Raw genomic sequence first — 26,099 nt, 5'->3', positions numbered from 1 at the left:
AATGCGTGGGCGGGACTATGGGCCTCTGTAGCCTACAATAGGGCCACTGGGCCAGGTATTGTTCAGACAGACAAGCCACTGGGCCTCTGTGGGCTGCAGCTGAGCTCTGTGGGCCGCTGCGTGTCTCTCTCCCTGGGCTGCAGCAAAAAAAAAAAAAGGCAGCCACTGCCGGCCCGTTATTGACCGGCCTACCGGGAAAACTCCCGGTACTCCCTATGGCCAATCCAGGCCTGCTTCTGTCTGCTCCTATCTGTAAATAAAAGTCATCACCGACTGTCTGCCTGCCTAGTGTGCTGCATTTGGGTCCTCTCCCGATCCATTACACACACACACACACACACACACACACACACACACACACACACACACACACACACACACACACACACACACACACACATTCTTCACGCGGTTATACACAAAGATAAAACTACAGAAGAATCTATCATTACAGACCATACTATACCCGACTTGGACTTAATATCCAACTGTCCTTTCCTCGCTTTCAAACTGGTCCACACCGGTAAATAATAAAATAAATTAAAAAAGGATATTCTTACGGATCTGTGATAAGCTTCAGAGACGCTTTCAGTGAGGCCGTTGCCATGGCGATGCGCTCTGTCGAACCCGAGGGCAGGATCCCGTGTTTGAGTGAGTCCTTCAGCAACACTCTCATAAAGAAGGATGCCGCCACGCTTTTATTTTGAAGTTGAGGAAAATGTTACGGTTCCTTCTGGGGAAATGAGATACGAGCTGTGTAGTCGGAGGCTAGTCTGTAGGCTAGGCTAGGCTAGTCAGAGGCTAGCGCCATACCTGCCAAGATTTGGTTTTCAAACTCTTTCATGCGGGGACATGGCGGTGCACCGGGGGGGGGGGGGGGTTGGGGTTGGCTTTATTTGTAATTTCATTACAACAAAACATCACCAACACTGCACTGCAGTTTTTAACACTGGTACAAACACATTTAACACTGTGGTAAAAACACATTTAATCATTTTTCATCATTCCTTGAGCATCAATAACTCTCTCTCTTCGGTAAACATCAGTATGTCTGTATGCTTTGGAAATATGAACATGTGCTCACTTTTCTTTTGAAGTGTTGTAGTTGTATGTGGTAGATTTAGCTGCTCTCAGTGCCTTCTTGGATGGTGTGTACTTTGAAGGCAAACTAGTGTGGTTTATTTTGCAGGATAGGAGAGAGCAACGAGTGCTGTTATTCATGCTCATGCGATTTTCTGTAACTATCTTTTTCACCATGCTGAAACTCCTCTCTGAGGAGGCATTGCTACGGGGAATGCAGAGCAAGGCTTTCATCAGTCTAGCCAGCTCACTGAACCTGGTCTCATTCCTCCCTACAAGGCCCCAGAATCTATCAACTCTCTGTTCCTGGGGCAGGTTGTTGCTGTCTGTGACCTGGTAGTCTGTGACCTCCCCTCTCAATTTATCTGGATCCTCAAATCCTTCAGTTGGGGAAACATGCGACCTAGCCTTGCCACTAACACATTTCCAACAAATACTCAGTTAGGTTACTAAAGTTAAGTACTGAATGGATATTCCTACAATAAAATGACACTTTTTACCTGTTTCAGGAGAGACATCCAGGCGAGAGGCTGGGTCCAGTACCTTCAGGTCTTTAAGCAGCTGAGATTGTAAGGGAAAGGCCTTCAGCATCTTCCCAATGACTTCCACATAGAAAGCTCTCACTGTCCTAAGAGCACAATTACCACATAATCACATAATATATTAAGCAGGAATTATAAAGGTAGACAAATTAATCATCCAAGTATGATTATTACACATGCTACAACTTACTGATACATCCTTGTCACTGACACAGAGACAAATTCTTTATTTTTATATTTTCCAGGAATGCTCTGGCCTCAGCGCCAATGAAGAGATCCTCATTTGTCAGCTGGTGCTCTTGTGTGTAGGATACCTCACTGACAGGAGTATCTCTTGACCAGTCTTACCATCTCACTGTGCAGCTCATGGGTCATCACTCCCTCTGCCTATTGGTAAAACATGGGGAAAAATTAAATGTAGAAAAAAAATACATTTACACTTTCTGTAATGTCTCCACCTTTCATCCTACCTACCTGGAAGGCAGTGTTGAGCCCGCATCATCAAGGGAGCCCGCCAGGTTCCTGATTTTACTACTCCTCTCATCCTCACGACTGCTGAAGTAAGCTTGCAGAGCAGCCCATTGTTTGAGCAGTCTTTGAATGCAGGTGTGGAGGCTGAGCCATGGTGTACTGCAGTATCTGAGCAGCTTCAGTTTATTTGTGTCTGTAAACTCCACAAACTCTTGATAGAGCTCAAATCTCTTTGAACTGTAAGGAAACAAAAACAAAGAATGACAATAAATAGGGATAAAGTAATTAAGGGAAAATGTAGAATTCGTTGAGAACATTGTAATAAAAGATAAACTGAGCCATCATACTCTAACTCTCTCTTTTATATATAACCTTTCCTCTTTTAGACTCACCTTTTGTCAAAGTGGCCATATACACCAACAAGTAAATCCTCTACTGGGGCCTTGATGGCCTTGATGCCACAGCCTGTGGCAGGTTGGGCAAGGTGGCATATGCAACCCACATCCTGGACATAAGGTTGACCTCATCATCAAGCTCTGGAGCAATGGCACTTAAATAATAATAGCACATAAAAATAGATGTTAGTTGCCCCGTATATCAACATCTTTCCTGTTAGAAGGCTAACGTTAACGTTATACACATTGTAAATCTAGGATTAGCCTACTAGTCAGATAAACTTACCCTTGATGAGGTGCGTGGGTTTGGTCCTTCCAGAGGAATATTTCCTGGAGATGGCAGAATCAGGGAACATGCCTGCCACACTCGCAGTGAAGTCGTCACAAAACGCAAAAGGAACATTTTTCTGTGCTACCAACGTTGCCATCTTGAGTTCGGCTTGCATTACGTTTTCTGCCTCTGTCTGTCCTTTCGTGACGAAGGACGAAATCGCCTGTGTGCTCTTATGTCCCTCTTCTGCGCGATGGTGCCGCTGTGTTTTGATGTGCTGTGATATGTCATTTTTCCCACTGTGCCCTATATTAAAATCAACGCGACACACCTTACAAAACGCGTGGAGGTTGTCAATATGACTGGGCAAGATACATGTAAATTGTTGCGTCCAACACTGTTGAAATTGACAGCTATATTTAGACTTCTTTGCGGGAACACCGCTTTCACCTGCCATTTTTTTATTGGCTCGCTTTCCAGTCCAGGCTAGTCAGAGGCTAGTTGAGCATACACACACACACACACACACACACACACACACACACACACACACACACAGAATCTTGCTAAGGCACATGTGCGCACACGCACACACGACTGACTGAGACACACAAAAACAGTGTAGTCTGTAGGCTAGTCACGCTCACACACAAACACACACACATTCTTGCTAAAACACACACACACACACACACACACACACACAGAAATGCTATTCAACACTCAAAGGCCAGCCACTATTTTCCACCAGTACATTAAGTGCCAAGACGTACAACACACAATAAGTGTGTACATTAAGTGCCAGGACGTACAACACACAATAATTGTGTGCGTCATGCGTCCCATAAACGTCTTTCCTTTTATTCTTTCTCCCTAATTGGACTTCCAATTAGGATGATTCTAAGGGTCCAGCACTGACAGGGCCCCCAGGGGACACTGGTTTCATCAAAACGATGTGGTCGGTAATGTCAGCTTGTCAGAAGAGGAAAGAGATAAAAGGGGTCGACAGTTGGTCACCCAGTTTTTTTACCAAGAAAGGTATATTCACTCTAGACGTTCCCATTACAACCTGATACGCCTGGCCAAGCAGCCAGCGCTACTGTAGCTAAAATAATTACAGCCTGCACTGGATGATGAAACTGAAAAGATTGTTTGCATTACCATTCACATGATGTGTGTTGCATTGGTTATTGAACTGTTAACCCGCGAAATTGGGTTATGTTTATCAGCGTTACCATAGCGATCATGACGATAGCTGATGTATAGAGAGTCTGGGCGTGTGCAGTATGGCCGCTGTCACACTGAGCATAGACAGTGAACAGTATCTGAGACGGCAGAGGGGTTAGAAACCCATCAATGAAAATAGGCTATTTATTTCAGGTAGCCTATTTTTGCACCAAAAATATTTGAAAACCATGAAAGTTTAAAATCGAAAAAAAAACAACCTTCTCGTTCCCAGCGCCGCCCTAGGTTGTGGGCTACTGCCCCCGTTGAGAAACTATGCAATAGCCTATCTGCAAACAGCCTACATTGCTACTGAAAAGGAAATGTCACGTGTAATGTTACATGGAGATAATGAAATGTTTAGCATCAGGGATGCAGTATGGGATGCTAAATATATAATATTTAAAATATTATATATGATGCTCGGTTACCTTAGCATCATTTTGCTGCCAGCTTGGTTGGTTGTCTTCTTGTTGTGGGACGTCACTGTCGTAGTTCCTCTGGAAGGGGTCACTCACCCTATGATGGTCACTCGCCCATCATGAGTGACGTGCGTCAGCAGGTGACCCACTCGTTAAGAGACCATGTGATGTACTCGTTAAGAGACCATGTGACGTACTCGTTAAGAACCATGTGTACTCCGGGGGAGGGGGGTTGGGGGCTTCTGTCGCCATAGAGTTAGCTAGCCCCAACATTGACAAACAAACAAACACGGTGGATCCACAAACAGCTGATGGATGTGTAATTCATCTCTGGGAAACGTCTGAGAAAACGTCCAGAAGGCAAATTGCCTCAATGATGGCTTTGGGAACAAACTGTTGATTTAAACGAGAGTGTGTGTGTGTGTGGGGGGGGGCACTTTCCTTCACAAGGACTTTGAAGTGGGCAATGCATGTCTGTGTGTGTGTGTGTGTGTGTGTGTGTGTGTGACGTTGCCCCCTAAAATTACAAATTCCTCACATCGCTGAGATTCAGCCGGCATCAAAGAAGCACTTTCCTTAAAAGATGAGAGTTTTTTTCAACCATAAAGAATGGGAAACTTCCTTGTTTTTTTTATCTTAAGAATTTCTTGTTGAGCTTTTAACCGGAGAAAACACGGTTCTTGGAGGGAAGAGATGTAATTATAAAGTGTGACGCTAATGGAGTCATTGGTTTAGAAAATGGAGTCGAGGAAGAGACTTTTTACTGGGAGTGACATCGGATAGATTTCAATATGTGTGTGTGTGTGTGTGTGGATATAGATAGAGAAGATGTGGATATGTATTTATATATACAGTATCTATAGAGAGATATATAGAAAGAGAGATAGATAGAGATATTTAGATAGTTAGATAGAGATATATATTTATATATATATATAGATAGAGAGATATATAGATAGAGATATAGATATATAGAGATGAAGATATTTGGATTGAGGTGTGTGTGTGTCTGTGTGTGTGTCTCTGTCTTTGTTTGTGACTGTGTCTGAGTGTGTGTGTGTGTGTGTGTGTGTGTGCGCTCGCGTGTCGTACATTCAATCAGAACTGTATCCGAGTGAAGTGACATCTGTTTGCATTGAGCTCCTCTGATATAGTTTGTGTCGAACAATCGTACAACACCGCCAAATTAAATTAATTTGGGAACAGCTGTTTTCCAGCCAGTAGGGGGCAGTAGAGAGCGAGCAATTCTTACAACAGGTTTCATCATAGATTTTTCCAAGTGTCCTGAAAAATATTGGTTATTGGGTTAGGCTTTGCGTTTTGGAATGATGTAACGTTTGAAACGAAGAAGGAAAATTGCAAAACGACACTGAATGAGATGGTCACCAAGTTGGGGGTTGTGTTAATGTACACACACACACACACACACACACACACGGCCGTGGTATTGTGTCGATCCACACACACAGGCATTTACACATGGCCATGGTATTGTGACAAGATTGTGACAGATTCGGGTGTAGGGTGGTTCTGTGGACACCATACAGGTCCTCGACCTCCTTCACCTTTAGGCCATGGGAGAGCTATCCAAGGGCATCTCCACGGTAGGTCTCCCCTACGTTCGCACCCAGTGCCTGTAGCACCTGGGAAATCCACACTGGTGTCAAAACGTACCAGCAAGGATAAGTCGTCTATCCTATCACCCAGAGCAAGTCTATCAACTGCATCTGTGTCTTCAACACCATTGTTCTCCACATCATCTGCCAGACTTCGTCCCGCCCACAAGCGATTTGGTGATGAATTGCAAAATCTTTTGCAAAACGTTTTGCAAAGCGTTTTGTGGATTGAAATGTCATTTGAATTTTGCAACACACAGAGCGTGGTGAAGTGCATTGCAATCAGGGGGGCGCTACATCTTTTCCTTTTGAGTAAAGGCACTCAAAAAATGTGACAAATGTTCATTCTATTTTTATTGTTATAACTTTTTCAAATTGAATTGAGGATTTCATTGTCACTTTGCATATTAAAATACACTTTGAATAACGTATTTTCAAAATACATTATTCAATTACATAATGAATTGTCAATTGCATAATGCAATGACTTATTGAATTGCAAATTGCATTTCCATTAGAATTTTGCTACATATATGCTTCCATACACCACATCTCCGTCTCACAATACAGCAGTTAAGTTAAGTAGGCAGCTGGATCAGGGCCTGTGGGGGGGTCTTTAGTTTTTACACTCTGTTTCGCAGCAGAGGGGGGCCCAACTATGGTAAAGGATGGCCAAACACTGTTTATCATCAATGTGTAATCCAATGCCTCAATGCCTTGTCTCTTCTGGTGAAGAGACGGCTCTGTTTACTATACAAACACAATCACTCACATGTGCACACACTCCCTGTGCACTCGTTTCTAACACCACACACACACACACACACACACACACACACACACACACACACACACACACACACACACACACACACACACACACACACACACACACACCACACCACCCATCCTGAAAGGCCTTGATTATGCAAAGCGATCGTGTTGCCCTGTTAATTTGAGGGAGCCCACAATAGGGTTAGATTGTTCTGGAGAAATTACACTTTTACTCCGCTTTCATAATTACACCCGTGTGTGTGTGTGTGTGTGTGTGTGTGTGTGTGTGTGTGTGTGTGTGTGTGTGTGTGTGTGTGTGTGTGTGTGTGTGTGTGTGTGTGTGTGTGTGTGCAGTGTAAACGAAAGATGATTTTATTTTTGGAGAGGGTACTTGAAGTGAGAAAAACATATCCATGTTAGAAAGAAAATAATAAACATGATGATAATCAAAACAACTAAAAAGAAAAGATTCTAACCATACATCCCAAAAATCGAAAAGTGGAGCAGAGAGAGTCTGATCCAAAGACAGAGGAACGGCTAACCACACATGTCCAATAAAAAAAAATCGAATGACCGCCTTAATATCCTCAGACTAAATATCTATATTATTATATTCATTATTTATATATCTATGTTGTAATCGGTTTTGTATATTGGCTAGCCTCAACACGTTAGCCTTTCACAGATTGAATTACACGCAAGGATGTTAGCCTTTTCATTCAAAAAAAGAAATGCATCGGCCTGTGGGAACGGTGCATCTCCCTGTGTGTTGTTCATGTGATAGTTGTCCCATAGAGGTTATTTTCCATCAACAAACGCTATGCTGGACGAGACTCACACGTAGCCCTGTTAACTTGTAGTAATTCATCGTGGTTCGCTGTCTATTTTTATATATTTTAGAGCTTTAATTATTCATTGCTTGGTGATAATTACGTACAACTCACTGCGATTTTTATAGTTTGGAGGGGAAAATTTGATAAAATTGCTTCTGTTCTGAAGCAGCCAAGTATCATTTCTTAGGCTGACCAATACCAAATCTTTTGCGGGAAACAATTTATTTTTCTCTCTGTACCAGAGAGAAAAATCACCAGCGCTGGGGACTTGAGACTCGAGTCTCGGACATGAGTCGGATTCGAGTAGTTAAAATGGGGACTTGTGAATTGACTAGGAGTCAGTTCTGTGAGACTTGACTTAGGCCCTGTTCCAATTCTCCCCCTTTCCTAGATTTGAGCCCTAACTCTAGATTTTGCGTGTTCCCGCGAAGGGGTAGGGTGTCCCAGTACTTAGGGGAGCAAGGGGGAGTGCTGTTTCCCTTAAAATCAACCCTTGAATGCTAGCCAGCTCGGGAGCTGACTTGCAGCTAAGTGCACTCAGAGCAAGTGTTCTTGTTAAGGGGAGAAAAATGGGACTGGGCCTTAGACTCCCTGCTGTGAGACTTGACTTAGGCTCCCTGCTGTGAGACTTGACTTAGGCTCCCTGCTGTGAGACTTGACTTAGGCTCCCTGCTGTGAGACTTGACTTAGGCTCCCTGCTGTGAGACTTGACTTAGGCTCTCTGCTGTGAGACTTGACTTAGGCTCCCTGCTGTGAGACTTGACTTAGGCTCTCTCGTTTGAAACTCAAGTCTCTTTGAAGACTGGAATGAAAGGTTTCAGTCTGATTCTAAAGGCTATGATAAATAACCATTGAATGCATTGTTTGGTTTGTTGTGCTGCTGCTTAAAGCATAGAGGGCCAGACCTGCATATAAAGAAGCCCAAGGGAAAAACAAACAGCCTTCCAATACAATTCAGCTTTAGCATTGTCTTAAAGGGGTAGTTCAGGATTTTGGACATCGGGTCTCATGTCCAAGTGAGCCAGTGTGTTATTTATCATTGGAGACCGTTTTCAACATGTTTCATTCAGTCCTTCTAGTTGCAGAAATAGCTGGTGCTAGGCTAGCGCAAGTCGAGGGGAGCTGCTAGCCTGTCAATAAAAACAGTTTTACCCACTCCAAAGTACACCCGATGCAAACCAATTATAATGCCCAAGGATAGTTTTATTTCTAATATTATTCTATCAACACAGAGATTTACATCGATAGTCTGGTGTTATAATTGGTTTGCATCGGATGTACTTTGAAGTGGGTAAAACTGTTTTTATTGACAGGCTAGCAGTTCCCCTCGACTTGCGCTAGCCTAGCACCAGCGATTTCTGCAACTAAAAGGACTGAATGAAAAGTGTTGAAAATGGTCTCCAATGATAAATAACACACTGGCTCATTTGGAAATGAGATCCGATGTCCAAAATCCTGAACTACCCCTTTAATGTACACACTTATTGTATGTTTGTATGTCCTGGCATTTAGTGTACACACTTATTGTAGGTTTGTACATCCTGGCACTTAGTGTACACACTTATTGTATGTTTGTACATCCTGGCACTTAGTGTACACACTTATTGTATGTTTGTACATCCTGGCACATAGTGTAGACACTTATTGTATGTTTTCCATAACCAAATACATCTTCGTCTTCATTTGCGACCTCCACGAAGAACGAGAAGGTGGGGGGAAGTGAGAGACAATGAGAGGGAGAAAGACAGAGAGGTGCAGAGACAGAAGACAAGTGCAAGAGAAAGAAAGAGAGAGAGAACGAAAGGAAGGGGGAAACGGTGGAGGGCGAGAGAGAGACAGATTGTGAATCCTATTTTTAAAAAAAATTTTTAGTGTCCCCCATTAGTCTGGCTGGCCCTCCGTCCTCCATGCCTCAAACCTACACACACACACACACACACACACACACACACACACACTCTCACTGGGTCCTGTATTGATCTCTGTGCCGAAAGGTTCGCTCGTGAACCGAGAATCACAAGAGCGATAGACCTGTCGCCCTGGAGCCTTCCTCCACTGTGTCCACACACACACACACACACACACACACATTGGCACAAGCCCACGGGCACACACACACACTTTTGAGTGATGTCCGCAGGCATACAAAGTGGAACCTGGTGAGGTGAAGATAGGGGAGCTCAGCTTGATAATAGTCTCTCTCTCTCTCTCTCTCCTCTCTCCTCTCTCTCTCTCTCTCTCTCTCTCTCTCTCTCTCTCTCTCGATCACTAGCTCTGATAACGCTCTGGCTTCCTCCTCAAAGCTGATTGGTTCTTACAAGTTAAAATAGGAAGCTGCTCTGGTTAACAAGTGCAGCCATAGACCTCTGAAGAATAAGTCCCGCCTCCGAGGCTCCGGTTCCCTCGGTCAAATGTCTATGAGAAATAACATGGGATTTATGAATGATCGTACATAACAAACTCTGTAGATGGTGGAGAAGTAAAAGCTGCATCATGCTTTGAACTACAACCTTTTTTCATCTAGTTTCGACTGGCTTTTTGGATTGTCTGTGCCGTTAAAGTAGTAAACGATTATAAATACTACTTTGATGTGTGTAGTTCAAAACGTGCTGCAGCTTTTACTTCTCCGCCACCTACAGAGTTTGTTATGTACGATCATTCATAAACCCCGTGTTATTTCACATAGACATTTGACCGAGGGAACCGGGAGCCTCGGAGGCGGGACTTATTCTTCAGAGGTCTATTGCTGTATCTGGCACTGTCAGATACACACACACACACACACTCACACTCACGCACATACACGCTCACGCACACACACACACACACACACACACACACACACACACACTGACGCACACACTCCACTCTAAATGGAAATGCTGCCCGGTGGTCAAAACAGCTTGGTGCCAAAGTCCAAACATGGCTTTACGTGTGTGTGTGTGTGTGTGTGTGTGTGTGTGTGTGTGTGTGTGTGTGTGTGTGTGTGTGTGTGCATGCGTGCATGTGATTCCGGTACATTCTGGAAGAGAAAGGCAGAGCTTTCACAGACAGCAGCTGTGAACCTCCTCGCCCGCATTTAGCCGGAACCTCGAAGTCTGGAACCAACGCTCTGTTGATCCAATCAGCAAACGTCTCAACTCTCTGTTGATCCAATCAGCAAACGTCTCAACTCTCTGTTGATCCAATCAGCAAACGTCTCAACTCTCTGTTGATCCAATCAGCAAAAGTCTCCACGCTCCAGCTCGGACGACGCGCCCCATTGGGCTCTGGCCCGCCCACACTTCTGTTGGTTCACTGGGCCCAGTGGAAAAGTGCAAAATGGCCGCCTAGCTCCCCGCTAGCTTCTCAACCGTATCTTCCAAATATGCGTAATATAATTATTAGAATTAGGCTTTTTTGGTTTTCAGCGCTAGCATGGTATTTGCGTTTGAATTTCAAGCTTTGCCTGTGAGGCAGAGCCCAAATGAAATAGGAGTAACAAGGATATTTTTTTAATGTAAGGAGTAGAAAGTACATCTGTACTTTCTACTCCTTACATTAAAAAAATATCCTTGTGAAAATTGCGTGAAAATGTAAGGAGTAGAAGTGAAAAGTCGGCTGAAAAATAATTACTCAGCAAAGTATAGACACCCAAAATTTATCCTTAAGTAAGGTAACAAAGTATTTGTACTTTGTTGCTTGACACCTGTGATCGTCGGCGACAGCGTGTTCATGATTATCCATGCCCCCTGTCTGTGAAGCAGTACCTGACAGTCACTAGTTTTGATGGCACTCTTGTCTACTATTCTTCAACCGTAGTCAGGTGTTATCCTATTGTCGGGGGCGATAAATCACTGACGCGAGTTAAAGAGTTTCCACATCTTGTTCAGAATGTATTCAAGGAGAAGTAGTTCAGAGTTACGCAAGATAGTTTGCTCCGACTCGCTGTGATTTAATAATGGATTCATTTTCCTAGAGGCCTAGAGAGAGAGAGAGAGAGAGAGAGAGAGAGAGAGAGAGAGAGAGAGAGAGAGAGAGAGAGAGAGAGATTCCTTTTCCTAGAGGCCTAGATTCACCAAAAAAAAAGAAATGGGTTTAGGAGTACCCTTGATGAATGAAGGCAATCTCATAACAAATTTATATGTCTCAGAAACGGTATTGACTCTTTGGAAACGCAGTCATGTGACCACAGCGGCCCAGATAAAAACAGTTTTCATCGAGCCACACAGCGGGCGAGGTTGTGAAAGGCGAGCATCCTTATTATTGGGTTCCCTGCTTGCTTCTATCTGACTATACATCATTCTGGACCCAAAATATATTTTGTCGTAATCTAGTTCTTCTTCAAAATATATGATTCTTTGATTTGTTTTACATTTATTGAACAATGTGGTTTGATTGCAGTTTGGCCATCTTTATATCGTGCGTGCATCACGGCAGATTTATATCCAGCGAGGCAACAAAGCCTTGATTTGAAGTACAAAGAGGAAGTCTTTCACACGGGTACTTTTGTACGCTTGGACAAAAGTGCTGTCTGTCAAAAAATCAGCGGAAAAGACCATTCACTGGCGGAGCAAGTCATGCTAGATAAATTCTCGGAAAAACTCAAAAAAGTGTAGTGGGTGAGTGATGTTAGCCAGAATGGACATTGCCCTCTCATACACATGCCCAATGCTGTTGAGGTCAGTGCCAATTATTTTCTGACATATTTTCACAGTCTTACCCAACCTATTTCTGTCAGTTAGACTCAGATTGCCAAACCAACAGATCATAGCAGAGACTCAATAAAAGATGCATAAAAAGTTTTCAGAAGTGAGCCGTTAGCATTAAACCCCTTCAACTTTCTCAAAAAGAACAGTCTCTGATTGGCCTTTTTACATATATAGACTGTATCAAAGTTCAGTTCATCATCCAAAGTGGTGCCCAGGTACTTGTATTGGCTTACCACCTCTAACGCTGTGCCATTAATCAGAGTTGGAGCAGCGGTGGGGGGATTGCGGCGAAAGTCAATACACATCTCTTTGGTTTTAGAGTTGTTCAGATGTAAATAAGAGTCCTTGCACCATGAAATAAAATGGGCCAGGGCCGACCTTGTGATCCTGCAGAAGACTAATTACAGAATCATCAGCATACTTGATAATATGCCTTGATTCAAACATACTCCGACAGTCATTGGTCTAGAGCACGAACAGAAGTGGTGACAGAAGGCATCCCTGAGGGGACCCTGTAGAGCACATGAGGGCCTCAGATAAGGTGTTAATTACCCGGGTTCTCTGTGACCTCATTGTTAGGAAGTCAACCAGCCAGCATATGGTACCAAAGTCAATATCAGGGAATTGTAATAGTCTCTGAGCAAGAATATGGGGCTAAGAAGGATAAAGGAGAAAAAGGTTAATTTTCTTTTTGTTTACTTCTTTGTTGAAGTAAAGGGCAGGCCAGTTTGCCTTGTGTGTGGAGAATCGCTCCCTGTAATGAAAAATACCAACCTGGAACGTCATTACAGTACTAAACATGCTAGGCTAAGTGAATCCCAGGGGCAATTATGCAAGGACAAAATAAACATACGTAAGTGAAGTTTGGGTGCCCAACAAGCAGCTTTCACCAGACCAAATTTAGAGAGAGAAAACGTTGTGCATGCAAGTTATGTGGTGAGTGAGTTATTTTTATAGGCCTAAAAAAAGTGCACCCCCTGAAACAAGTTCCAAAAATTGATATGGCCCTTGATGTCAAAAAAGTTCCCCACTCCTGCTCTATTGCCGCTTTTCCACCGTCAGTACCAGCTCAACTCGCCACGACGTGGCACGACTCGGTTTGGTTCCAGGCACGTTGCGTTTCCATCTAAAAAAGTACCTCTTCAACGTCGGCGGGTCGTAGAAAAGAACCTCTCCAACATGGGCGGGTCGTCATTAGGTTTTAATCCTGGGAGACGGGATTCCCGGGAAATCTGAATCTGATCAAGTCTATTGTTAGGCGAAAACTCAAGCCCTGGGAAAGGAACGACACAAAAACGAAACAGTGAAACACTGATCTGTGTCCCCCTCGGGAGCGGGTCCATGGACTCCAGCCTGCTGACTCCAGCAGCCTGTTTACGTCATGCAAAAGTACCTACTCCGCTCGCTTGGAACCTCGATGGAGGTGGTACTAAAAAAAGTACCCGGTACCAGGTACCGGGTACTTTTTTTGCCAATGGAAAAGCAAAAAAAGGCGGGTTGAGGCGAGTCGAGCTGGTACTGTCGGTGGAAAAGCGGCCAGCCAAAAGCGGCCAGAAAAGCGGCCAACGTGACCAGTAACAATGTCCAGCAGTGTTGCTGTGGCGTGGATAATTTCATGACAAGTAAGCTCCTCTTCACAATACGCTCAAAACCTTTCATCACCACTACAGTGTGTGAGACGAGTTGGTTTGACCATGGTTCACAACAGTCCCAAGGAAGCACGCTCATAAGCACCGTGTTGAACATATCCATATTAATTCCAAAATAATGGGCTACTCTTACACTCCCGCAACTAGTTCAAACATGGTAGACGAGATACGAAGGAGACATTTAGACAATTACGCACACAAGCGGCTACAGTTGTGTGTCACCGCAGCAAGGCAGCGCCATCTTGGGGAGGGGATGGGGATTAAGGTGGCTGTCAGGATGAGGGGAATCCAGGCGACTGGGACCCAGTCGCCTGGATTCCTATGGATTCAAAAGAAATCTGGAATGGGGGAGAGAGAGAGAGACTGCATTAGATCACAGTCCCAACCTAGTGATAGATGAATGTCTGTTTAAAGAAGCATCGGGTGAAATGTGCTCTGCATGTGGTTCACATCCCTTCCCCCCCTCCCCACCCTCCCACCATCCCCATCACAGCCCCCTACCTTCAGTAGAGGGACCCCCTGGAGAACCCCCCCCCCCCCCAGAGGGTGAGGGGCGGGGTGTTCCTGCCATGCGTCTCCAGAAGGTGTTCAGGTGTGAGCTGTCTTCTGAGCCCCTTGGTTTAGGACCATTTTGGCACCGAAAGTGTTCGGCGTGTTACGGCCATTAGCGTATGTTCCACTATCTCTTCTTCTGTATTCTGCTGAGATTTTATCAAAGAGAGAGGGAAGAGGGGAGACATGAGGTTTTCACACTCCGTAAGTAAAGGCACAGTAAGTGTTGAACCGCAGGTTGGGGAGAACGCAAGCGGCGCAGAGCCGAGGAAATGATAACGTGTACATCCCTCTCTCTCTCTCTATCTCATCATCCCAGTGAATTATTTTGTCAAAGCGACACCAGACAGACGGGCGGGATCGCTCTGTCTGCTGTGTCGCAGTGTCGCTGATAGTACTGTGTGTGTGTGTGTGTGTGTGTGATTAAACCATCGCCGTGGTTACAGATGTCACAACATGGCGCTGGTGAGTGAACAATCGCAGGCAGCGTGGAGACATTTTGCCATTTGACGGCTGTGACAGTGTAAAGTGAGAGAGGGCAGAGAAGGGTTGAAATGACCAAAGGCAACACAAAACACAACACAAGCCCCTCAGGAAAATACACACCGCCTTATTGGTTGGTATTGTGTTGGACATATTTGTCGTTGAAACAGGCACTACCCTTTGTGTTCATTGCCACACTGGGAGTGTGTGTGTGTGTGTGTTGTCTGGTCTCAGCAGCCTCACCTGGGGGGTATTCCATCAAAGTTGCTAACGAAGGCGATGCTTAAGCCCAGATTAAGCCCAGTTGGAACTAGCGCCAACTTCCACTTGAGGCTAAAGCCGTTCCATCAACGCAGCTCAGCCGCGCCTTGCTCAGGTTAGTTCAAGCCAGGCTAACATTATCCTGTATTACGCGCGTTCACGAGATATGGAACCAGCCCAGAACCGTGAATGTCGAATCATGGATCAAATGTCCGAAAAGGACCAAGCGGTGAACAGAAGCTGCTTGTGGAGGTCTATGAGGAGTACAAGCATATAATAACTCAAAAAGGGAACACCATAACCATTAATAAAAACAGGGAGGCCGCCTGGCGAAAAAATGATGGATTCACGCTCATACGATCATTCTCGCAAAGGATCTTTCAAACCTTTGTAAAAAAGTCTCTACAGAGACAATGCAGCGATATCAACATGAGCAGTTCTAACTGGAGAGACGGTGAAATCCGCGAGCTGCTGATCGTGTAAGAGAAGGTGATGCAGTCGCATTAAAGAAGACGGGGAAAGCTGGTACGATCTACGAGAAAGACGCAGAGGAACTGTCCTTACGAGGCTTTCGTTGGGATAAAAAACAAGTGGTCAGAAAAATAAAGAATATGTTTTTGCACTTGTAAATAGTTAATCACGTTTGTAGCCCACACTCAGACGTGAACTCATTCTTGCATTCAAGTATCTTGAACCATAAAAAAATAAAAACATTTGTAGTATGCAAATTATTCTAAAGAGGTCTAGACTCCGTGCATAGCCCCGCCTTCTCCAGTGAACCAAGAAAGCCCGCTCCGTGAAGAAGGGGGATTTTACCCCCTCGGTTTTACACACACAAGGCAGTGAAATTGCTGGGCAAGCTGCAACCGAACCGGCTTGGCAGTGTAGAAAGGCCTATATTGGGAGCTTTGGTAGATTGTGTTCATGCATTATGCTAAGTGTGTCAACAAAATCAATTAAGACCTGTGTGTGTGTGTGTGTGTGTGTGTGTGTGTGTGTGTGTGTGTGTGTGTGTGTGTGTGTGTGTGTGTGTGTGTGTGTGTGTGTGTGTGTGTGACTGAGAGAGAGTGAGCAATTTGTGCAATCACGCAGAGAAAATGTTGAACACAACCCCAGATATGTGAGTAAATTAATCATACAGGATTGCGCAACGAACAATACTGAACTATTAAGCACAAAAAAAGAAGGGGAAATCAGAAGATGAAAGCGCTTTCAGCTGAGAACCATTTAGTGTGACGAAATAAACATAACAGAAACAAACACGCACACACAACGCACCTTTTAAAGGACCTTTTTGCTGTTCACCCGTGTTGCATGATGGGATTTGTAGTGTGAACATCAGGAACACATTTGGTATAGCTCGGCGACGCTCCGATTCCCATCTTCCCATCTGATCTGGGATCAGTATCTTGTACACATCACCTTCAAGGCGAGTCGATTTCATGTGCATAGCCCTAAATTGGTCTCAAAGGGGCTTCACAGGACAGCCCCCCCCTCCCCCTCCCACCACCACAACCTCCTTTGAACATTCACTGGATAAATCTGAATCTGGGCGAAGGCGATAAGTTGGAATCTCCTAATCTTCCTAATCTCCCTTCCGCAGTCCCACTGTGTGTGCGTTCCGAGGGCCGAGGAGGGAGGGCCGAGGGCCAAGGAGGGAGGGCCGAGGGCCAAGGAGGGAGAACTGAGGGCCAAAGAGGGAGGGCCGAGGGCCAAGGAGGGAGAACTGAGGGCCAAAGAGGGAGGGCCGAGGGCCAAAGAGGGAGGGCCGAGGGCCAAAGAGGGAGGCAAGGCTGTTGGGTCTATGACTCATTTAGCATTGTCTTAATAAATGCCAATTCCCTATAGAAATCGTATGCAAGATTAATGTTAGGCTTGTGTGTGTATGTGTGTGTATGTGTGTTTTTTTAAATTAAGAAATATGTTGTTATTGTACTGTATGTTGTTAAGGACCCCCTTGAAGATGAGGGTTTGTACCTAAATCCGCCATCGTCCATACTTAGTTCACTTTGTGTTGTGTTATTTCACGTATTATCTGCGCAAAAAATATTAATATTTGTATATTTACTGAAGAAATTCTAAATGTGCAGTTTAATTCATTGGCCTATTATCTTTTTGTGAGCTTTGACGGTTGACAGGGGTGTGTGAATGAAACGGTGTTGACACAAAGTCGTCTTTAATTAGCGTCTCTTTATCCCGCAGATAACGAATCGTGAAGCCTTCCCCTTTGAGGTGCGTTTAGTCTCGCTCTCTGTCTTTCTCTCTCTCAACCCTCTTCACTGTCTCTCTCTCTGTCTCTCTCTCAACCCTCTTCACTGTCTCTCTCTCTCTCAACCCTCTTCACTGTCTCTCTCTCTCTCAACCCTTTTCACTGTCTCTCTCTCTCTCTCTCAACCCTCTTCACTGTCTCTCTCTCTCTCTCAACCCTCTTCACTGTCTCTCTCTCTCTCTATCTCATCCCTCTTCACTGTCTCTCTCTCTCTCTCTCAACCCTCTTCACTGTCTCTCTCTCCTCTATCCTCTCTCTCTCTCTTTCTCACTCTCTCAACCCTCTCTACTTCAGGGATCTCTCGTCTCTCTACCCTCTACCCTCTTCACTGTCTCTCTCTCTGTCTCTCTCTCTCTCTCAACCCTCTTCACTGTCTCTCTCTCTCTCTCAACCCTCTTCACTGTCTCTCTCTTTCTCTCTCTCATCCCTCTTCACTGTCTCTCTCTCTCTCTCTCAACCCTCTTCACTGTCTCTCTCTCTCTCTCTCTCCTCTATCCTCTCTCTCTTTCTCACTCTCTCAACCGTCTCTACTTCAGGGATCTCTCGTGAAGAATAATGAAGAATGATGTGATGGTGTCTCATTGCCCCCAAATGTATTGTCAATAAGTTTTAGGTCAATTCTCAGTAAAGGTTTGTTTGAACACCCTGATTGAGGTACATAAAACCACAGGAATAGCTTTCAGAACGAGGCGGGGGTCCAGTAAAGGTTCTCCTTTGAGGTGTGTCTAATTGGCTTCATGTCAGTTCTCGATGGATGACGTTATTAATGACTGTTCTATCTATATATAGATATATATCTATATATGACTATAAAATAACTCTATATATAGATATATATCTATATATATCTATATATAGATATATATAGATATATACATATATATACATATATATATATATATGTATATATATCCTCCCTGTCGTGGCGCGATCAAAGGGCCGCACCGCCACCAACAAGATTACCGTAGCTTTGAGAACACGCAGATGAAACGTGACATCAGGAATCATCACAATGCAGTCGCTTGACTCACTCCAGTCGACGGACCAACCTATCGGAGCGCTCAGACAGGAAGTCGGCGAACACCCATTTAAATCAGTTAGAAACACATCTTTTTAGTTCAGCTCTCCTTTCTGCCTCCTGACTCTACTTGCACTACCTCTTTTTATTTCCCCGTTTTACTAGTTTTCATCTCTACGACGTGTGTGCACTCCATGCCAAATGTCATGACTGAGTGGACCTGTGTGTGTTTTCCCTCTGCCTTTAAACGTGCCCATGCCTGTGTCCATGTCCGTCCTGTACACTTGTTCCCTTTCTTTGTGTACTATGTCAGTGTCATCTCACCATGTGTGTGACTGCTATTCACTATGTATGTACTTTTATTGAGTATATGCACTTTATCTGTACAGTGTCCTTGGCAGTGTTAGGGTTAGGGTTAGATGAACGAGTTCAAAAGAACGCCTTCATTGAACACGTTCATTTCTCTCTGAACTTTGAGCTGAATGTAACACATTTGCAAACAGCCGGAGCTCCCCGACCATGGAGCACACACACGTACACACACACACACACACACACTACTTACAGCAATCGCAAAATGTGTGTGTGTGTGTGTGTGTGTGTGTGTGTGTACGTGTGTGTGTGTGTGTGTCCGTGTGTGTGTGTGTGTGTGTGTGTCTGATAAGCTTTCTGTCTCTCCTGTTGGAGACTCTGCCGGAACAAACTGTCACTGTTTATCTGGATGTTTGTGTGTTTGGTGTCCATGTTGAAGGACTTCTGCGACTATCAATCACAGCTTGTACAATAATGTGTCAATAACACTTATTTCCTCTCTCTCTCTCTCTCTCTCCCCAGCTCTGCTCCAGGTGTCCATATCGCTCAGCAAAGTGGAAATCAGTGTGGGAGAGTCAAAATTCTTCATCTGCACAGGTATGCCTGCGCCCTGTGTGTGTGTGTGTGTGTGTGTGTGTGTGTGTGTGTGTCTGCATCGCAGGGTATCCAATCATCTCAGAATGGCGTGATGGTCATTCTCTTTGGATGGGACTCACCTTCTACTGCTTCCATACTCGAGAGAGTATGGAAGAGAGAGAAAGAGGCTATGAGTGTATTGTGGTTTATATCACTCACTCACTCACTCACTCACTGATATCAATAGTGGGCGACTGTCACCCTTTTTCCCGTTCATTCATCTCTCCGTCTTCGCCTTCAGGCTCAAAATGGCCGCCAGCGCCGCGTTGAGTTCCTCCATTCCGGCTCCAAAGGGCCTCTGGCTCCACTCTCTCCCTTCTGCCTCCCCCAAGCCTCTCCCCCCTCTGGTATATCCTGCCAATGCGCCACCAGACGTTAGCCAAAAGAGCTAGCCAAATGGGCTAACCAAAAGAGATAGTCAAAAGAGCTAGCCCAAAGAGCTAGCGAGCCTGTGGCCATTAAAGCTCTGTGGCCATTAAACCACACTGCTGGGGGGGTACTTTTAATTCAGCCTTGGGTGAAATCGAAGCGTGTTGGACTGTTTTCAAAATGGGTAGGCTTTTACATTAAAATAAGTAATGCTGCCTGTGAGTCTGTAGCAAATCCTACATCGTTATTGTTGTAGTATTCAACCATTAGCAAGGTGACACTGATTAGCTATTGATACCATAGATAGACTGTATAATATTACCATTAGTAAATTGCATAGGGGTCGATGTGAGCTCATGAATATTCATGAGCAAATACAAACTGATTGGCTGTAGAAGTGTTCTGAGACACGGTTGCAAACGGCAACTTTCAAAAATAGAAGAAGCAAGTATCGTAAACTAAGTGCGGGTTTGGGGACGGTTCCGTGCCGTGCCGCTGCCGTATCCAGTGGAATAGCCAACATTGACTATAATGGTTTCTATTGTCTACTCTATCCAGAACCTTGACGGTTCTGGTGGAAATTGGCCTTAAGGGTGGTTTGTGTACCACAAAAGTATCACAAAACTGTAGCTAGCTAGCGGAGAGGTTCACTTACACTTAAAGGCCCCAAAGACACACAAAGAGAAAGAGAGAGTGAGAGAGATACGAAGGCGACGTGAGTTTGGATAACACTGTGTGAATCGGAAGGTGAGTGTGTAGTATTTCTGTAGAGTGTGTGAGTATTGTGGTGTAAAGGGAGTGCATACACATCTTAAGGGATTGTGTTTTGGCAGCAAAATGTTCAACCGATTTAATTATAACTCACTGTTTCATTCTTTCCCTTAGATCAATATAAGTCTGTTTTTAGATCCGTTCGGAATCGAAATATCAAAGCAATTAAACAGATCCGAGGGCAATTACTGATTTTGCGTTGGATAGATATTCATCTTAATTTCTCTTTGGGAATTCTGTATTTAGCTTTGACAAGCAAATCACCTCTCAGTCACGCAGATACGAGGAGAAAAAAACAATATATAACTGCGACTTAAAATCTGTTAATATTTCTCAGACTCATTCATATCCTTCACGTTGTTTTCCCACAACTACAGTCAAAAGAGAAATGTAGAGCACATCATCGCAGGGAACGGACCCCAAAATACATTTAAAAAACTCACTTTGGAGATTGCAAGCCGTAAAAATAGGGAAGGAGAAATGTACATTTCTAAAAACTGCTAGCTGGGAGAATCGACTGCATGTGGGACAAATGAATTAAGGCTTCACTGGTGAACTTATTGTCCGAGTGTGGAAGGAAGGGAGAGAAAGTGGAGCGAGACAAAGAGGTTGTTAGTGTATTGTGGTGTACATCTATTTATCTAAATCTCTTTCTCTCTTTCTCTCTAACTATTTATTTTTCTCTCTCCTCTCTCTCACCCGCTCACTCTCTAACCCTCTCTCTCTCTCTCACCTTCTAGATTCTTTCAATATATTTCACTTTCTGTTTGGTGAAGTTTCTTCAGACTGTCTAGTACTCACTCAGTTCCAAATTAGCCGGTATTTCCCCGTGTTTGTTTAGCTTCCAAAGTGGGAAGTAATCCTTTGGAGTGTCCTTGAAATAATCCTTGTTGAAGAAGGTCCCTCGGGGTGATTTGTCCAAAGTTAAGTATGAAATCTGTGTGTTTGGATGTTTGTTAATGTTATGATGAAGGTTTGCCGTCCTTTTTGTCTTTGTGAAGGAAAATCCAAATGATTTCAACTTCTTTAAAAAGGTGTTTCTTAAGTTTTTCTGAAAAAGTTCTCTCTCTCTCTCTCTCTCTCTCTCTGACCTTTGACCTCTCTCTCCCTGACCCCAGCCCTAGGGGACCCGGTGCGTCTGGAGTGGTTCGGCCCTCGGGGCGAGTCTCTCTCTCTCCCTGACCTTTGACCTCTCTCTCCCTAACCCCAGCCCTAGGGGACCCGGTGCGTCTGGAGTGGTTCGGCCCTCGGGGCGAGCGCGTGGCGGCGGCGCTGCACAGCGAGGCGTGGCGCTCGCGCCTCGTCCTCTACAACGCCACCGTGGAGGACGCCGGCGTCTACCGCTGCCTGGCGACCGACGCCCGGGGGCGGAGCCAGGAGGCCACCGTGGTGCTAGAGGTCTACCGTGAGTAGCCAGCGCACACACACACACACACACACACACATGTACACACCATACACAGACGATGAGAGTTCTTTTGTTTTGTTTTTTATTTTGAAAAAAACTTTTAATTTACCATTTTACACAATCTTTAGATTAGACAGCAATATGAAATAAATATATAAATAAATCACACTCATTAAAACACAGAGCTTCCCCCCTGCGTCCCTGAACTCCACCATTGTGCCCATCAGTGAGTGGTACCTGAAGTCCACCCTGACTCTGGCCTTCACCAGGACCCCAAACATCTCTGCCAGCCCAAGGCCTGCCTCCCCCTCTACCTGGTTCTTCCTGCTTTTATAAACAGCCATTTTGGCTTGCCCGACCACAAAGTTCAACAAACACAATTTTTTTAAAATTTCCTTATCGTAACCAGCACCAAAGATAAAAGCAGCCTCCGACCAAACCTCTCCACGATTTAAAAACACTAGTAAAATATAGAATGAAACTCAGTCTGTGGCAGTCCAAATAGCAATGGACCAGAGTCTCAGTTTGGTCACAGAATGGACAGTTCTCGGACACTGTTGGGTTGATTTTTGCAATGAAACCATTCCCAGCCAGCGCCCCCTGCAGGATCCTCCACTGCAGGTCTCCTGTTCGCTTGTTGAGTGGAGGCTTGTAAAGGAGCCTCCACACAGGCACACGGCCCTGCAGCCTCTCCTTCCACACCGGGTCCCTCCCTGCCTGTTACCTGTCTCCAGACGACATCATCCTGCCCCGAGAGGTACCACTGGATAAACTGCAGCCTGAAAGCCGCCGCTCTGCTCCCCAGGTGTACTGACCCCTGCCCCCCCTCTTCTTTTGGAAGATATAGTACACTCTGAGGAACCCAATGCAACTCATCCCAGAAAAAAATTACCATTTGGACGGTAATTTTGCAAGAGCCCAGCAGGGGGTTCTAAACATTTCAGTCTGTGCCACAAGGTTGACGCTACAAGATTATTGATGATGAGGACCCTTCCTCTGTAGGACATGTGGGGAAGCAGCCACCTCCACTTAGCCAGCTTCCCCTCAACCTTCTCCAGCACACCCTCCCATTTCTTCTGTTCGGTCTGTTCATCCAGATGAACCCCCAGGTATTTAAACCCCCCCCTCTTCCACCAGGTGGTCTGTGCGCACCCCAGCTGCCTGGGGGGCTGCCCCAGGCAGCTGGGTCGCGCACAGACCACCTCCCAACTGCCAGCGCCTCAGATCTTCCCAAACAGTTCAACAATCAAAAATTTAAAATCATGATGTCGTCTGCATTGGCTGATGAAATAAAATTTGTACTAATATCAGGTAAAAACAGGCCATCAATAAAACAACAAACATTGTGCAACATGGGTTCTATGGACAGTGAATACAACATACCAGACATGGAGCAGCCTTGTCGAATACCTCTTTCTGCCTTAAAAGGTTTACATAGACCACCATTTATCTTTAGCACACTCTCAATGTCCTCATACAGGACCTTCACCTTAGCTATCAGACCCGGGCTGAGGCCGTACCTTTGTTAAACTTTCCAAAGGTAACGGTGCTCAACCCGATCAAAAACTTTCTCCTGGTCTAAAGAAACCAGACAAGTATCTAAGCCCAAAGAACCGGAGACTTCCAAAATATCCCTAATAAGTGACACATTGTCAACAATTGACCTGCCAGGCAAACAGTAAGTCTGAGACCGGTGAATGAGCTGGTCATTCACCTTCTTCAGCCGGTTGGACAGGACTTTTGACAGAAGCTTGTAATCCACGCACAGCAGTGAGACAGGCCTCCAGTTCTTGATCTCCTCCAGGTCTCCTTTCTTGGGCAGCAGAGTAAGCACAGCCCTCCTGCAGCTCTGGGGGAGAGAGGATTCCTCAAAGCTCTCTTAGAAAACCCCCAGCATGTCCTCTTTCAGTTCAGCCCAGAAAAATTTGTAGAACTCAGAGGGCAACCCATCGATGCCGGGGGCCTTACCCCCCTGTACACTCTGCAGGGCAGCAACACCTCGAAAGCAGCATCATCCCCCTGGTACTCACTGCTGTACAGCTTCACATAGAAACCCACCGCTCTGCTCCTGATGTCTGCTGTGTCTATGAGCTGCTGTCCGTCCTCTGACCGCAGTGCATGGATCTGTCTGCTCTGGCCGTTCTTCTTCTCCAGACTGAAGGTAACTTGGACGGGGAATCCATTAAAGAAGTGCTCTGGGACCATGAGCGGACTAGCGCCCCCTGCGCTCTGGAGCCCAGCAGGTCTGCCAGCACGGCTTTTTTTTTTTTAGATTTGAGGTTCTCAACACAGCCTCCATTTCCTGTGGACTGTGCAGAACTCTGCAGTGCCACTATATCTACCTCCAGATCTTTCATAGACTTGGTGATGTCACGAGAGACATTGAGAGTGTACTGTTGAAAAAGCTGCTTCATCTGTTCTTTGCCATGATCCCACCATTGTTTTAAACACATAAAACCCCCTTCCTCTCTCTAAAACCTTTCCACAAATAAATAAGAACCTCTCTAAAATGCATATCTAAGAGCAAAGCTGTGTTAAAATGCCAATATGCAGACTTGCTCTTCATATTTGCAATAAAAACCTCACATATGACCATTGAATGGTCTGAGAAGCCTACTGGACATATATTACACCCTTTGAAAATGCTAGGAATAAAACCTGTCTAACCTAGCTAAAGATAAAACAAGTTCCCTGCTGTGGACCCAAGTGTACTGCTTTATATTGTGGTGGATTTTCCTCCATACATCACTCAGACTGTGAGTCTCATTGAGTGCTAGCATTGCCTTCCGAGAGGGTGCGTGAGGTTCTGTATGATTCCTATCGTATTTATCATCAGCTGTGCAGTTAAAATCCCCTCCCAAAAACAAATAATCATCTGGCACACCCTGATTTAAAACCAAACTAAGTTCATTTAAAAACTGGACTCTGTCTGGACCATAATTTGGGGCATACACATTGATAAATACAAAAAAAATAATAATAATTCTCTTCCTCACATATCTAGCTCTGTTTAAATTAAGTGTGGAAACCTTAAAAACCTTAAAGATTGATGTGAGGAGAGACACACAGACAAACACTCAGTCTTCATCATTGTTAAGACCTTGTTTGAGTCTCAGAGCAATTTTCTTCAATCTGTAAACTTCTTGCTCAGAGAACCCTCCCTCCCCACTGATGCTCATCTGAGACTTGACTGATAGCAAATTTTTTATCTGCAAAATAGTCATCAAATTGGAAATTTGATGACCATTTTTTTCATATTTTTTGTTTTTTGAAGGAACATTTGTATACTATGTACTGTGTACAACTCATCCAACTGAGAAGCAGAAAGCAGCAGTGGGTCTGTGAGAGGCTGACTGTCTGGCACCGTCCTCCTCTTCCTCCTCCTCCTCCTCACTGGACTCTGACTCTGCCTGCTCCTCCTCCTCCTTCTCATTAGACTCTGACTCTGTCTGCTCCTCCTGCCCTTCACTACCAGCTGATTTCTTGGCTTTGGAGCCACAGGTTTCACTGCCCTTTTCCTCTTAAGGAGAGGAGTCTTCCACACTTTATCTTCCTCCTCCATCAACCCTTCCTCACTGCCACTGCATTCCTCTGCTGCAGCAGGTATGGGCCCAGCCTCATCACTCTCTGCTGGCTCTTTTACTGCATTATTCCCCTCCTCCTGAACAATACATTCACTCTGCTTTTCATTTTCAACACTTTGATTTGCTTTTTTAGGATTTTCACCACACTGCTTTGCCATTTCGTTTTTTTCCTTCAACATTTGTAGCACTTGTGATTTTCCACATTTGGTATTATAACGCCAGACTATCGATGTAAATGTCTGTGTTGATAATAATGATGTTAGATGTTAGAAATAATGTTAGAAATAAAACTACCCTTGCATCGCATTGCATTTTGAGCGACTGTGTCTCAGCAGCAGGGTAATTTATACTTCCCTGTAGAAGGCTACAGCAGCGGCAGACTGATATTACCTAGGCAACCGGATCTATTCTATTGTCATTGCTACAGAAGCAGAGAACAGTGCACAAAGTAATTTTATTAGCCTATTC

General features: G+C 44.7%; 1 protein-coding gene and 1 pseudogene across 2 annotated transcripts in view; one reads left to right on the top strand and one right to left on the bottom strand.

Annotated features, from left to right (window-relative positions):
* LOC311367939 (neural cell adhesion molecule 2-like) overlaps nt 1-26,099 on the top strand; it is a gene marked incomplete at both ends in the record, with an annotated part of 171,606 nt that overhangs the window by 63,073 nt on the left and 82,434 nt on the right. Inside the window, 2 exons of the mRNA XM_084486812.1 lie at nt 19,386-19,460; nt 21,850-22,044. Of these exons, the coding sequence (XP_084342938.1) occupies nt 19,386-19,460; nt 21,850-22,044 (270 nt within the window). The remainder of the gene's footprint in view (nt 1-19,385; nt 19,461-21,849; nt 22,045-26,099) is intronic.
* On the bottom strand, nt 557-2,934 carry LOC311367470 (annotated as a pseudogene). Its single transcript has 7 exons — nt 2,775-2,934; nt 2,486-2,615; nt 2,097-2,330; nt 1,813-2,009; nt 1,581-1,708; nt 1,332-1,460; nt 557-618 (listed from the first exon to the last, which is right to left on the bottom strand). The product of its transcript is annotated as an uncharacterized misc_RNA (transcript).

This window comes from Micromesistius poutassou, assembly GCF_964030765.1.
Source record: "Micromesistius poutassou genome assembly, chromosome: 22".
NCBI classification, from domain to species: Eukaryota; Metazoa; Chordata; class Actinopteri; order Gadiformes; family Gadidae; genus Micromesistius; species Micromesistius poutassou.
This window is presented reverse-complemented; position numbering and strand designations above follow the sequence as displayed.